General features: G+C 34.1%; 2 protein-coding genes across 2 annotated transcripts in view; both read left to right on the plus strand.

Annotated features, from left to right (window-relative positions):
- Positions 1–13272, plus strand: part of LOC138326222 (uncharacterized) — an 89430-nt gene extending 76158 nt beyond the window's left edge. The window contains exons 13-32 of the mRNA XM_069272347.1: positions 1404–1499; positions 1918–2013; positions 2741–2836; positions 4087–4182; positions 4460–4549; positions 4947–5081; positions 5352–5463; positions 6814–6938; positions 7901–8088; positions 8260–8347; positions 8648–8724; positions 8826–8862; positions 9385–9482; positions 9893–10021; positions 10624–10769; positions 11124–11259; positions 11597–11743; positions 12110–12209; positions 12349–12422; positions 13114–13272. Coding sequence (XP_069128448.1) covers positions 1404–1499; positions 1918–2013; positions 2741–2836; positions 4087–4182; positions 4460–4549; positions 4947–5081; positions 5352–5463; positions 6814–6938; positions 7901–8088; positions 8260–8347; positions 8648–8724; positions 8826–8862; positions 9385–9482; positions 9893–10021; positions 10624–10769; positions 11124–11259; positions 11597–11743; positions 12110–12209; positions 12349–12422; positions 13114–13272 — 2225 coding nt within the window. The remainder of the gene's footprint in view (positions 1–1403; positions 1500–1917; positions 2014–2740; positions 2837–4086; positions 4183–4459; positions 4550–4946; positions 5082–5351; positions 5464–6813; positions 6939–7900; positions 8089–8259; positions 8348–8647; positions 8725–8825; positions 8863–9384; positions 9483–9892; positions 10022–10623; positions 10770–11123; positions 11260–11596; positions 11744–12109; positions 12210–12348; positions 12423–13113) is intronic.
- Positions 13273–13705: 433 nt separating this feature from the next.
- Positions 13706–15305, plus strand: LOC138325033 (receptor-type tyrosine-protein phosphatase alpha-like). The gene is made up of 4 exons (XM_069270389.1): positions 13706–13816; positions 14402–14559; positions 14847–14982; positions 15201–15305. Exons 1-4 carry the CDS (start codon positions 13727–13729, stop codon positions 15267–15269), a joined length of 453 nt encoding a protein of 150 aa, XP_069126490.1. The 5' UTR covers positions 13706–13726; the 3' UTR covers positions 15270–15305.
- The last annotated feature ends 885 nt before the right edge of the window (positions 15306–16190 follow it).

Below are 16190 nucleotides of genomic sequence, written 5' to 3' on the forward strand. Positions count from 1 at the left end.
CTGTTTTGAACACCCTTAAGCAATTTCTTTATAAAAAAGAGATCTGTAGGATCAGCCATATTCTCCAACTTATGAACAAAACTAATGGCTGACATATAAGAGTATATTGTCGCAGAGCTAAGCTTAAGTTGAAAAAGGTGGACAATGAATTGCGTCAATACATTCTGTGAGACTGGAAACGCAGCTTGGTTAGGGAATTTAGCTTGATGAAAGTCCAAGAATTGAGACAAAACACGTTTGTAACTATTTCTTGTAGATGGAGCTAAAGACGCAGACAATAATTTGGTGATTACAGTGTCACTAGATGTGGAGGAATTGAAACAGGAGTCAGATTGAGCCACGGAGCCAATTTGCGAGCTTCCTGAAACTGAAAACGAGATAATTTATCAGCTACTACATTAGTCGATCCTGGGATATGTTTTGCCCGAAATTGTATGTTAAACTTTAACGTGGCCAAAACTAAACGTCGAACGAGTTTCATCAGTGTATTTTCTTTTGATGACATTTTGTTAATTATCTCTACTACTGCTTGATTGTCACATAAGAACAGTATTCTGTGGTTGGCTAGTTTAAGCCCGAAAATTTCTAACGCAAGAACAATAGGGAAAAGTTCTTTAACTGTTATATGAAAACCATGGAACTGATCTGTCCAGTGTCCCACAAACCAGCTGACACCAAGAACTGCCGCATAGCCACCATGCACTCCTGCAGCATCAGAATACAGTTTGATTGTATCTGATGAAATCCATTTTTCAAACAGGAAAAATGCTTTCCCATTAAAATGTTCTAAAAACAAAGACCATGCCTGTAAGTCTGCGCGAGCCTCGTTGTTAAGTTTAATGAAATAATGAGCATACCTTACTCCTACTGTCAAATCTATTAAGCGACGAAGGAAGGCACGGCCAGGGACAATGACGATACAACAAAAATTAAGAAATCCTATAATTTGCTGAAGGTCCTTGAGTTGTATACGTTTTTTGTTTTTGAATGAGTTGATCAGCCCATGTGCTTTTTCAAGCTTATCCTGAGGAAGGGTAGCTGTCATTGAAATAGAATTCAACTGGATGCCATAAATAATTATTTCTGTTGATGGCCATTGAGTTTTCTCATGTTTGATTTGAATACCTAAATATTCAGTAATAAACAAAAATCAATGATATGGAAATAACATAATTTATGTAATTTTATTCCCATACTCGTGTTTATATCAGAAATCTTTATACTTATATGCATATATATAATTTTCATGTTGCAGACCATTTCTTGATAATGAGGTTGATTCCATCAAGAAGGTGTAGACGGTGAATACATTAATTACTGCTATAGAGTACCGAAACATTGACACAGAGTGTGGTACTCTATAGTAAGTTACCATTTGTATCTTTACATTAATATCTTTACAGGTTGTATTCTTCAGACGTACGGCGCTAAATGTGAACAGAACTGCTCCGCCAATTGTAACGACAAGCTTTGTGAGAAGGAAACCGGAAACTGCAATGGTAAGCAAAATATTATTCATGTTTATTTTCGGATATCTTTATTTATTTTTCTATTAATATTGATATAGTTTGGATTTGTTCTTTACAGTTACTGTATAATTCAGATTTTTTTAAATGAATAGTGATTAAATGCTTACATATTATCTGTTTTCATCACAATCTTAAATATAGATAGAAGTTTCCCAACAAATCGCTATTGTTTATCATGTTTATATCAAACTTGAGTTATTAATATTTAAATATTTAAATTATCAAAAGATACGAGCGAAATAAACCCAATATTTTCAATTTTCGTATTGAATCGTTTTATTTAATAATTTTAAATCGTGGTTATGTGTGAGAATTTGCTTCACTGAATTGTGTCCATTTAATTTCCAAAAAACTAATGGCAGATCTCTGTGGTAAAATATTTCCTCAGAATGTGTTGCTGGAAAGTTTGGTGATACATGTGTCCTAGATTGCCCAGGCAACTGTAAGGACATGTTGTGTGAGAAAGTATCCGGGGACTGTACTGGTGAGCCGATCTATGGAAATTTCTATATTTTTAAGTTAGCAAATATCCATATTTCCCTTTAAAGTTATATCTTGCTTTGTTAAGGGATTCTTCATATATGCATATTTTGCTTTTTATCCATAACTTACCCGTTCAGACATGTTATACGGTCATGTCATAAATATCGCCTAAGGACTCGTGTCAAGTGATTGAACTAGTTTAATTTTCATATTACCTTGCCACTCATGTGATTATGTCAAGTAATATCATAGCGTTATTGAAAATACTTTCTAGATTGTCTTCCTTAAAAATACGGCGTTCAGAATCTGCTCTAGTGAGGTTTCAGTCTCGTTGAAGTCTCGTTTCAACATTAATCAAAGAGGGTTTGTGATTGAAATAATGTAATACAAAAAAAAACTTTCGTAATCTTACTACATACTGTTAATAATTGTACCTACACATTATTGATAATCTAGGGATAGTTCCGAAGATGTTGAGATTATCATGAAACATGTTATTCTTATATTACCATCGATAACATGGACGCAGCCATTATTAAATTGTATAGACAAAACGGCGAGCTTAACCACCAGGGCAACGTGAAGTTAGCACCGGATCCAGCAACAAACAGCTGCTGTAACATTTGTGACCAAATCGTGGTTATGTGTGAGAATTTGCTTCACTGAATTGTGTCCATTTAATTTCCAAAAAACTAATGGCAGATCTCTGTGATAAAATATTTCCTCAGAATGTGTTGCTGGAAAGTTTGGTGATACATGTGACCTAGATTGCCCAGGCAACTGTAAGGACATGTTGTGTGAGAAAGTATCCGGGGACTGTACTGGTGAGCCGATCTATGGAAATCACTATATTTTTAACTTAGCAAATATCCATATTTCCCTTTAAAGTTATGTCTTGCTTTGTTAAAGGATTCTTCATATATGCATATTTTGCTTTTTATTCATAACTTACCCGTTCAGACATGTTATACGGTCATGTCATAAATATCGCCTAAGGACTCGTGTCAAGTGATTGAACTAGTTTAATTTTCATATTACCTAGCCACTCATGTAAGTTCCTCTATATATATTACATACTTGTTCTTTATTATCAGATCAATTACATTAAACAATAGTAGACTGTGGATATGTCAAGTAATATCATAGCGTTCTTGAAAATACTTTCTAGATTGTCTTCCTTAAAAGTACGACGTTCAGAATCTGCTCTGGTGAGGTTTCAGTCTCGTTGAAGTCTCGTTTCAACATTAATCAAAGAGGATTTGTAATTGAAATTATGTAATACAAAAATAACTTTCGTAATCTTACTACATACTGTTAATAATAGTACCTGCACATTATTGATAATCTAGGGATAGTTCCGAAGATGTTGAGATTATCACGAAACATGTTATTCTTATATTACCATCGATAGCATGGACGCAGCCATTATCAAATTGTATAGACAAAACGGCGAGCTTAGCAACCAGGGCAACGTGAAGTTAGCACCGGATTCAGCAACAAACAGCTGCTGTAACATTTATAACGACTGAAATACCTTCTAATCTAACACTTATTTACAACATCATCAAACACAATTTTGTAAGAAAACTCACCCATTATTTAGTATTAATACCCAGATCAGTACAGAATATTAATGTAAACTTGCAAACACTTTACAGCACGATGCTAACCCCGTTCCCTCTAAACATAGGCGTGTGGCGTTACAGCGCGTGAAATTATGCATCCCGGCGCGGGAATCTTTACGTAAAATTTCGGCACCAACAGTTTATCTTGGAACGTCATGATAACGTCAGGATTTTGCACCATTCTCGGTGTATTTATTTATTTATTTATTATATTAGGAACCGTTATATGTGAATATGTACTTATACAAGTCCTTCATGAGGAGGTTAATTCCATAATGTACGTGGAATATTTTAATCAATATATTAAACTCTGAAACTTCATAGCATAAACGACATCAACCCCATAACGCAGCAGTAGATGGACAATATGTCAGCGTTCTAAACAATTACAAAGAGTGTGTTACAAAGGTTTTTTTTAGCACTCATTTCTACATTGGAAATACTCTTAGATTGCATTCCTCAAAAGTACGGCGTAAAATGTGAACAGAACTGCTCTATTAATTGTAAAGGCAATCTGTGCGAGAAAGAAACTGGAAACTGCACCGGTAAGCAAAAAAAAAACTCAGGCCTATTTTCAGGAATAGCGCAAATATCAATCATCATTTTCATCATTATCTGAAATCTAGAGGTACTTATCAGAGTAAGTTACAATTCAAAACTCCTAATGATTTATTATTATATGAAGTCGATGAATAAAACGTTATTTTATTTAAGAGACTCGCAGGTCGCAATTTAGCATATTTTAAATAAAAAAATAGTTTCAAACCGATTTGTCAGCATGTCTTGTATTATCATACGTTATATTTTACTGGTTCACTACAGAATGTACCAGAGGATTGTATGGTCAAAACTGTACGATGTCATGCATCGCCAACTGTACCGAATGTGATCAGGGTACCGGGGAATGCAAGGGTAAGTATGATACACAGTATCTAATATATACTTTATAAGAACTATTAACCATTATTCAATTTTAGCGGGATTGGACCGATAATCGGGAACCAGGTAGCTCAATTGATAGAGCATCAAAGGTCCCGGGTTCGATTCCTGGTCAGGTCGCTACTTTTTCTCCTCAAAATACTATCATTTGTGAGATTAATGTCATCGAGTGCGAATACTTTGAAACAGTATGGAGGAGTGTGGCGGAATTGGACTGGGTCGATCAACGGTGGTAAACTTACCAAATCTACAAAGTATCCCGTTAGTACTCTGAGGTCCTGGTCTCCTCTTCTGCTACATCTACATCTTCAATGGAAAATAGTCTAAATTGTTTTCACGTTAAGTACATCCACACTTTTATTTTTGACAGAATGCATAAATAGATTGTACGGAAGGACATGTAACAAAACTTGCGGCCATTGTATTACATGTGACATCGGTTCTGGTTCCTGTGTATCGCCATGTGACTCTGGTTATGAAGGAACATTTTGTAGGAAAAGTAAAGGTAAGTTTGTTTGTTTGTTTGTTTTTTTTTTATTATTTATTGATTGTTTGGGGAGTCATATTGTTGCATTTAATTTATCCTTTAGCAAACATATTTGAAATAATAATCAACGGCAAATATATTTTTATTTAGGTTAATCAAAACGATGTGCCAAATATGAAATCAATAGTCATAATCACAATAAAATATGTGGTGAATAATACATCAAATCAGTCGAGTTCAAAAATTTGTTTAAATTCCTGTATAAATTATTGTTGTCCTCTTAACAAGTCCAAGACGTCGAGACCACACCGTCAATAGATGTAGGCCCAATCGCAGGTGGCGTTGGTGCATTTCTGGTTGTGGCTGTCGTTGCCATTGTTGTAGCGATCTTTATAAGAAGGTAATACCATTTATGCATCAGTACTGTAACAAAGATATAATAGAATTCTAATATTATATATTTTACAAATTCATAATATTTTAATGAGCGTGGCTAACTTATGGTCTTATGACCCAGAATAACAGAAATGAGAAACCAGCAGCTTAATTCAAAACACAATTTAATTAAATACAATATTATACAGAGATGGTTTACAATATCCAAAGTAATTGGTGATGGTACAAGAGTAATACGAGAATTAACGTGTTACTTATCTGTATGTTCCAAGCGATATGAATAAATCCACACATTGCGTAACAATCCACAGATAAAGTCACAATAGCTCTCCCAATAGAATCTTATATGGCGCTGTACAATTTTTGATATGTCTAATTACAGGTCTCATTACAGTTCTGATAAACCTTGGTCAGCTGGAGTATATATAGCTAAACCCAAATTCAAGAATATTGGAGAAACTTCTACTTTTAGAAATATCTAATTAAAAACAGTAAGCAAATAAACACACAGAACTTTCTGAAAATAGACCATTCTAGATCCCTACTTATAATCAACATGTTTACAAACATGTATGTTTCTACATGTATAACCTAAATTAATGATATGACCTTTATAGGATGTATTGATAATATAGCTATAGGAGTTATCTCCCTTATCTAATAACTACATTATTTAGTGTCATACATAACAATTGAAATAAATATGGTGACAATTTTAGTGTAAAGTGACTTTAATATACTTTATAATTCATATAATTTTAACTACTTTAAACATTAAAAAAGCATAGCAAAACTATTTTTGAAAATATAAAGGGAATCAAAGCAAAATGACAATTACACTAAAACAAATGCCTGTGTGGGAGTTGGCAAGCTCTACCACTTTATAAAAAACCTGCCATGTCATAAGGACATTATTGTACAATTAATATATCAATATCTGAGATAGGTAGCGAATTTGGTGAACACTTTTCAAAAATCTTGGATTCGTTCCAAGATCTTTTGACAATTAGTTCTGACAAGCAATGAAAAACACTATCTAATACACTTTGCTACATTCCAAAGGGAGATAATTATAAAAAAAAAGATTTTTGAGGGAAGTAACCCTTATAAAATGAAAAGCATAAAACCTATTGAAAACTAAAATGAAATGTGCAGACTAGCATATACAAAGAAAGTGGTTAGCGTAAATAGCTGTGTATTGTTCATTAATATGTAATTAAGGATGAGGATATGTATTTGTTGATAATCGCCATTTATGTCGTGATAAGCCGTGTATAACTGGTCTGTAGTGTTTTATGTTGATATAACTCACTTTATTTATTTGTTATGTTTTAATTTACCTGCCATTCCCTAGACGACAGACAAACGGTGGTAAACAGAAACCATACAGCGATGTTAGCCAACACACCATATACAGTGAACCACACGATACAGGCGACGAGGGATATCAGGGAACTCAAAAAGGAAGAAACGACCCAGGTAATTCGTATTTTGTTCACACATTTTCTTCTATCTATTTGTTTTTAAAATATGGATCATAAACCAAAATTCTATAACGATTATATGTAGAATACCTTCAAAGGTATACAATGACAAGTAAAACATTTACGCTCTCAATCCCCACGAATCAGCGCAAGATTCAGCAGTGCATTTAGAACAAATTCAGTGGTTATTCCTGCAGGCAGGATTCCTTACATGCTAAGATGTACTTACAGCGCTGGCATGATGCAAAAACAAATATTTAAGTTATTTACTCGCAGAATATCCGTGGCTGTGTTTTGCCTGTAGAGCTCAGATATTTAACTTACTCTGTTATCCTAAGAAAAAATAAAAGGTATTGCGAAGAATTTCTAATAACATAACTATCGGAACACATTTTTATTATCAATATATACTAATAAACGTATAAGGCTCATATAGGAAAACATTTTTCATGATAACGAAAATGTTTTATTTGGCGGCCGCCAAATAATCATCTGACGACCGCCAGATAAATTAAGTGGCGGCCGCCAGATAACTAAGAAGCGGTCTCCAGATAATTATTTGGCGGCCGCCAAATAAAACATTTTCGTTATCCTGAAAAATATTTTCCTATGTGAGCCTTATACGCTTCCGTAGTACGCTAATCGTATCGTAAGTTTGAGAACAATACTTTCAAATGTAATGAACACATATACTGTATATCATAGATTTCACTTCACCTATAGCTTTGTACAGCAAATCCTGAACGTTTGGGAAATTACTATTACATGTATTGAACATACCACTAAGAACTACTATTGTTATTATACATTTACATATAGAAACCATTTCCAAAAACTTTCCAATTACAAAGCTTTCGGACCACATTATTATATGTGCATACTTTTTATCAGTTTGAAATGAATTGCTATTTTCCAATATATAATTCATGTTAATCTATATACATTTACATACTACAGATCCAGATGAAGATCCTACGCACTCCTCCAATGTATATCTAAACATCGAGCAGGTCAGCAGAACGTCCGGACCTAGTGATAGTGACTACTACAACCACGATTCTGTGGGGAGTTTCGTCTCCAGGTTCAAATCAATGGTCGAAAAGAAACTGCAAAATAAGGCCAAGGCTTTTGAGGATGAATACAAGGTACCTTTGTTTACACAAGGGAAAATCGAATGATTTATCAAACTTAGAATAAACTTTAGCGTTTTATAAAACAATTATGTACATGTGGTTTGTTTCCGTCCTCTGCTATAAATATATTGTGCGCGTTACGCACAGGTATAGTCCCTTATATGTATATCTTCTTTGTTGCAGTCATTACCATCTGGTGCTTTACATAAACATGACATTGGGAAGATGGAACAGAACACTGCAAAGAATAGATTTAAGACTACGTTCCCCTGTAAGTACGTTACATTAGGTGGGTGATAAGCATCCTTTGACTCTACTGTTATTAAAAATTCAACACGCTTAAGTGTTGCATACGTGAAAACCGTTTATATTTATATTCAGAATAAAAAAATGTTATACCATAACTATAAAATAAAATTAAAAAAAAAAAGCTTTTCGATCATTTCGCCTTTTTATTTATTATATAACTACGAATGATGAAAAAGAAGCAAAATAATATTTCTTGGTCAACTCTTTGTTACAATCTAAATATGATGTTTAGTTTGTTAACGACTTCCGAAATCTGTTTCAGACGACCATTCCCGTGTTGTCCTGAAGAAAGTTGGGAACGATTCACACTCGGATTATATCAACGCTAACTATATAGATGTGAGTAAGGTTTTAAAGATAATATTTGATATTAAACTATTTGTTTTAATTGATCATCTGCCAAAGATTTTTCTCAATATTTTCCGAATAATTTTTTACAGAGTGTCACAAAAACTGCAGAGTACGTCGCAACACAAGGTAAACATTATTACGGCGGAATATTTTGAAGACAAAACCAAATTTTGCATAAATATATATATATGTATGAAACAATAATGATGCTTCATCTTTTATACGGACACATATTATATGCATATATAACGTAATTCAAATTTGCATACATGTTTCATAATTATGTTTTGAAATCAATCACCAAATTGTTTCGTACTCTTTGTTCACATATTGAACACATTTTTATAGGGAACTGTTTCAGCTTTACCCTTAAAGTAGTAATTAGAAAATTAAAAATGAAATTAATCAACTATTTATACTCAATTTATTCCTGAAGTCCTTAACACATACCTTGCGCATTATTACAAAGCGATCGCTCTACAATGTATATTGAGACGCGTAACTTTATTACAATGTACATGCTTGATGACGAAAATGAGTATTTATACATAGTTACTTTATATTTATGTACTCAATGTAGGAAGTTGATAACAAGCATATTACTGAAGGATATTTAGTTTAAATCAATACATTTTTATTATTGAATAGGACCACGTCGAGGGACGGTCAACGATTTCTGGAGGATGATCTGGCAACTAGAAACAGGGAAAATCGTCATGCTGACTGATCTAGTAGAGGGAGGACGAGTGCGCACAACTACTTATTTTACAATTCTATTTATTGACTTATTTGTCAATTATCTGTGGGTTTTATCATTTATTTATTCAATATATATATATATTCACAACTTTGAGTGCAATAATTCCTTATTTTTGTATATTGTAGGCCATGATATGCAATGTGGAAAATAAACGAAGTAATAATTAAATCTAATGCAATTAATTCAGGGAAAAATACCATGTTTACGACAGTATATATTACTTGCCAGTTTTTAATTAAAACCAAATGACATTTTTGTAAAGTAAACAATAATCCCACCTACCCAAACCCCGAACCATTCAAAAAAAAATGAAAACTTTTTTTCATAACATGTTATCCATTAACACATCTTGTCAATTGTGAATGACAATTACAGTTGATTTTTGCCATTATCTAGCCGAAGTGTGACAAGTACTGGCCAGATGAAGGTGAACCGCTGGACACGCCACATTTCAACATCATACTGGACAGGGAACGGTCGTACGCCTTCTATATCATAAGGGACCTAAAGGTTACAGAAAAGAAGGTATTGTATTTTAATAATTAGCAACTCGTTCGGTTTGATTTTATTAGTTTTGTCCTATTAACAGCCAGGGTCAGACCTGACAGGTTTGTTGGTGGAGGAAAACCGGAGTACTCCGGAGAAAAACCACCAATTAGAGTCAGTACTTGGCAACTGCCCCATATTCTATTCGAACTGGTGACCCAGTGGTGGAGGGCTAGTGGTGATTTGGCAAGACATCTTAACCACTCCGCCATGTCGGCCCTACATATAATCACACTAGATTGAAACAAATAGAAATAGAAAAAAGGCAGTCAATATGTTTATCCATATGGAATCCGAAGAAGTTCGATATGCCATATGTGTTAATCAACTCAAAATAGAAAAAAATGAGATCCATGGAATCGTATTGACAAAACTTGGTTTTTTTTAATATTGCTTCTGAAATGATTAGTAACTTCATTTTTTACTATACCATGTTCAATTTATTCGGAGAAATAGTTGGAATAAGGTCATTTTAAATCATAATACAGATTGTTTCGATATAAAGGTGTCCGAAATTATTGTTGTATCGGAAATAATATGGTACATCTAGAATATAAATGTGTGCGTTCCTGTTTTAAAAGACAAAAGCAGTCCGACAGATACATCAGTTCCATTACACCTCGTGGCCAGACCACGGGACCCCTGACCCCAACGAACTTATTGTCTTTCATCGACGTGTGAAGAACTACGGGGCCACATTAAAGGGGAAAATGGTTGTCCACTGCAGGTATAAATACAACCATTATCAAAATCGTCTATTTGCATCATATATTAGTAATCAGTGACTTGGTGTTGTTTATGACCTGTTATGCAAAATCACGAATGTTGTAGAACTTAAAATTAGAAGGAAACAAATCTAGCCAAATTAAGACACCGAATGACAATCTACAACCTGTCACATCATAGTATCACAGTACAAGCCAGTGACCCTTATTCCTATATACTGAGTGCTGAATATAAACAGATTCAGAACCCAAAACCTTCCAATCTGTCATAATGTGTTTTTTAAATTGATAATTGTTCATTGAGTATCTGATAATTACAGCGATGAATAAATTTTGAATACTTCATTATATGACAGTGCTGGTATAGGTAGGACGGGGACATTCCTGGCCCTGGACGCTCTCCTGGAATACGGGAAAGAGAATGAACATATTGACGTCTTGGAATATATCAAGACGATGCGGAAGGATAGAGTCAACATGGTTCAAACTGCCGTAAGCTACAAAAGGCATATTATGTAAAATAACACAAATACCGGTAAAAGCATGGGAATCAAATAGTGAAAAAAGATTGAATCTGAAGTTAAAACACAGTGACATACCTTTTCTTGTAAACGAAGTGTCTTCGCTGTGACTATAATTCATTTTTGCGTTATCTTACCATTCTTGACATTTAATTAATTGCACACAAAATAAGGTTGAATTACGACACATTATAAATCGTACAAGTTTTGTATCTATTTCGCCTATCTTGTTATAAATTCGTGTAAAATACCACTAAATATAAGTATCACCGGGGTATATAAGAGACGTTTAAATCTTTCATATCCAGGATCAATACATAGCTGTACACCAGCTGCTTGTTGAAGCCTTCGAAATGCCAGACACTCTGATTCCCAGAATGAAGTTCCACGTGGAGCTGAAAGTTCTTCTGAATGGTGGCGCTGCTAATCAAACAAGGCTTAGGAGGGAGTATCAGGTAGCTGTCGGTTTGTAAACACGTATTTAGATTATTCCAGTTTTGTAAATAGAAATTTCTGTTTGAATGGATGGGAATCCGGTCTCCAAATGCAATACCCGCTACGACAACCCCATAGACAATGAACAAACATTTTGTTGGGACATTTTACCAATCACTTCATGAACATGTACCTTTAAAAAATGTCGGAGAAAAACGCTGTAGTGTGTACAATACAAAATGCAAAATTTGTTTCATATGATGGTCGATTGACTGTTGGCAAACCGTTAAAATTTGTTTCATATGAACAGAAGATTGTAATAAAATAATCTCATAGAAATTAACGAAACATCACTGAATTATATTTTTCATATATATTCTCTTTAGCTCACACAATCTTCAAAACCATGTTACGATGAAGAAAATTACAAAGCCGCCCTCTTGACTTCCAACAAAAGAAAAAATAGGGTCCTGGCTGTTCTAGCAGGTAAGCCTAGGAAATCTATATTGAATCTGGTATGTAGCGAAAATGCTAAATTCATGTAAGTTCTGATCGTAAACACATCATTATGCAACTTTTTATATAAAGTAAACCATTGAGGGTTTTTTTCATTTTTATTTTGTAGTTGATAAATTCAGAGTATACCTACTATCGCATGCGAATGGAAGATCCGACTACATTAATGCTGTGTCCGTACCTGTAAGTATAGTTACTCATCCATCTCTGCATGTCTTTGTAAAAGTGTTCGATATGTTTGTATTCAGTGTGAAGTATTAGAATAATATCTCTATAAAGTATCCGTCCGTTCGCATAGCTGTAATTATATGGCTTAAAATCGTACTTAATGCACAGGATTCGTTTATACATGTAATTCTTTTTGGAATCCCGAAATTTGTTTATAATTATTTTTTATCGAACACAGGTAAAATAAGATATAGACTGAAGATAATTTCACGTTAAGAGTTCAAGTTTAGGTAAATACTTTAAATAACAAATCTTTACAAAGACGTTCTGGAGGTCATCATACCACTGAAAAATTAATAATTGAACTCAGTAGATACTGCACAACGTATGCATAAATTTAAAAATATAAAAAGTAATAAATTAAGATATGTATTTATACCGGAAAATAATTCCATGGGGTATATAGTCTAATTAGTAGAAGCAGTCAATTATTTACATGTTTTATACATGTCTATCAATACTCACTGCCGGCATATCAAGACCGTATTTAACTCTTCGATAGTTAGATAATAGTTGTATAAATAATTGAATGGAAATACAACATGTGCAATTGTTTCATTAAAGTAGTGAACAAGATAAATGCTGTACGTATTAACTTGTTTATAAAAATGCAGATGTGTGATGATTTTTTTTATATCGTAACTAGTCCTACACGTCCAAGACTGGATACATCGTCACTCAGACTCCCCTGGAGGACACTGTGGTGGATCTGTTGACGATGATAATGGACCACAACTGTCACACACTTGTGGTCATTGACACGGACGCCATTGTAAGTGAATATCAACGTCGATACATACAATAATGGATAGCTAAGGTGTCTCCCAATTGAATTGAAAGTAGTAATTTGTTTATGATAAACAGCCATGTATACCAAACTAATATTGTCGGTATTGCTGGAATTCTGCGTTATATAATTCGCTCACGCAAACCTTAACCGTAAGAAAAATAGTAGATTTTTTTTCACTGACAAACGCTTGATTTGGAGAAACAATAGCGTGTGATCTCGCTTCGCAATATTTACTTTTTTTATCTTTATCGGAATAAATATTTAATATTTCTCACAAACATTATTGCAAAACGTATATGAATATGAACGAATGAACCACGAGCCCGTCAAAATGCATCGTAACTCTTCAATAATATAGAAATATATATCATTTTTCACTTTTGAGTAAACTGAAATATAAATTAACGTTATGTTAATCCATGCGTATGGTCCGATTTTATAGGACTGGTTGCCAGGAAGTGATGAAGATATGTCCATTGGGGATTTTAGACTGGAATATAAAGGGGAGTCCTCGACGATAGCGGATGTTGACGTTTATGATATCGCAATCAAAAACGTAGTATGTGCATTCTGAAGCCTTCATTTTTATAACAATTTGTTTGATGACATGACATGTAAGACATATATTTTATTTTAATCAACTATGAAAGACGCAATTATGAAAGAAAAAGACTCATGTTTCCCTGTAATTATTCGATATGGAGAATGACTTCAATATCCAGGTATACGCATCCTCGATATTCCAGGGATTCCGATCACTTACGATCTCTACACCCCTGGACTATCTCATAGTAAAAATGAAGGCAGCTCAGCTGAAAACATTTGACCAACCACAGGCTAGCAAAGATTTCCTTTGAAGACTACAGAGAGAGAGCGACGCCTAACATCAAAGCCACACAGTCAACCACAGTGTACCGTTATACGGCTCTTTTGATGTACATCAAATGACTAAATTACCTGTTCTATTCTGTTGCCTCCAGTTTTACTATGAGATAGTCCAGGGGTGTAGAGATCGTAAGTGATCGGAACCCCTGGAATATCGAGGATGAGGTATACGCAGCAGAGGTGTAAAAATATTTCCATTTGTTAAAAAATGTTCCAAAACTTCCTTAATAAAAAAAAGGTTTCACTGTACCCCTTTTAGGACAAGAGTTTCAATACCACTGTTAGAGTGTACCACATGACTGGTTGGGACGGAGACTCGTCAGTACCCAAGAATTCGTCAGTGTTGCTTCAGTTGATGGAGTTGGTTGACAGCCGACGTAAATCAGACGACACCAAAACAACGGTTGTCATGTGTCGGTATGTTATGTTCATCCAAAACCTAGAGAAGTAATTACAATTATAATAACAGGCCTTTGTACCGACGACGGGTATCAAAGTTACTACTTCTTAACACGAATGCCACGTTCTTACATTAAATTGTTCCAATTAATGAAAAATGACCCGTTTTTTTAACCACACAAATGCGTTGTAGATTGCAATTTCTGTAGATTTTACAGGAAGCATGCACGTTTCTTATTAATCATATGTGTACTATGATTATATTTATATATACCACAGTATAGTTCGTTACTGTTATGTTACAGAGACGGGTATTCCCAGAGTGGACTGTTCTGCTGTATCAGCAATGCCAGAGACCAAATGAAGTGTGATGAAGAGGTGGATATCTATCAGATCTCACGTCAGCTGCTCGTACGACGTCCGGAGGTTTTAACTAATTTCGTAAGTATGAATGGCATAAATATAGTTATACAAGCAAGGTTGTAATACTCTTTCCCGTTCGTATTAAATATTATGGTCTCCTACGATAACTGACCCATACCAAACATGTTGTTTCATGTTGAAGATTTATAAGTATATGATTGTATTAATGCATATTGAGTACATTCAACATTATCTGATGTACATCCAATGCAATAATTATGTTAATTTCATTTCAGGATCAGTACCTATACTGTTACAACACAATCAAGGACTACCTGGATACCACGGATATATATGTTAACTGATTAGACTTAAACACCACCGACGGTTGATATTATAAATGATAACTAGTATATAGCCTCTCATTACTTACGCGGATAAAATATAGCATGGATATAAAGCAAACACGTGGGTTAATGACTGACTGACTTAGATACAACCGACGTTTAGAGATCAATGACTGTACACAAACGATGTTTACCTGATGGACAAAAATATACAACACCAATGGACGTTAATGGATTGATAACTACCTGGATAAAGGTACTATTTATCTTTACTGAATGACGGTTACTTGGAAACAAAAGATGTTTACGACAATTCCTGGATACGTGTGCTTTCCCGATTTTCTTGTGAACATATGATAATATAATCTCACGAATAGCAACCAGGATACAAAAAAAGTATTTATCTTAAGTGACGCGAGTCATGTTGAAATATCTGTACAAAAAATGCAGTTTACACGCCAGTAAACAACCAAAAAAAATTTTTTTAAATCATTCCTTATATTTACATTTCGACCGACCATTTCATTTTAATTTAGCGTTCAAATAAAAAAAAGGTTTGTTTTCCAAATGTAATACGATTGTTATATCAGCCGGTCAATTGATGTAATCCCGGAACAGCTGGCTTCAATTTGTCAGGAAATGTTGTTAAATTCAGAGAGTAACAAAATATCCACAATAACTTTATCTTTTTTCATCCCATTTACACAATATTTGTAAAATATTTTTATTTTGATATTTACATTACATTCATTATTTTGAAGATTTCTCAATACAGATGCAACAGGCCTAATCGGGTGTGCATTCAAACTACTTGTGGAAGTCAGTGTTCCAGTGTGTGTATTCTTGTGCGGAAACCACTGCGTTTTCGCAAGTGTAAACGATTTCGCAGTTGGTAAGGTTATATAGCAAAGAGAAAACGGAAATGTTAATATTTTAGAG

This window comes from Argopecten irradians, chromosome 6, assembly GCF_041381155.1.
Source record: "Argopecten irradians isolate NY chromosome 6, Ai_NY, whole genome shotgun sequence".
NCBI lineage: Eukaryota > Metazoa > Mollusca > Bivalvia > Pectinida > Pectinidae > Argopecten > Argopecten irradians.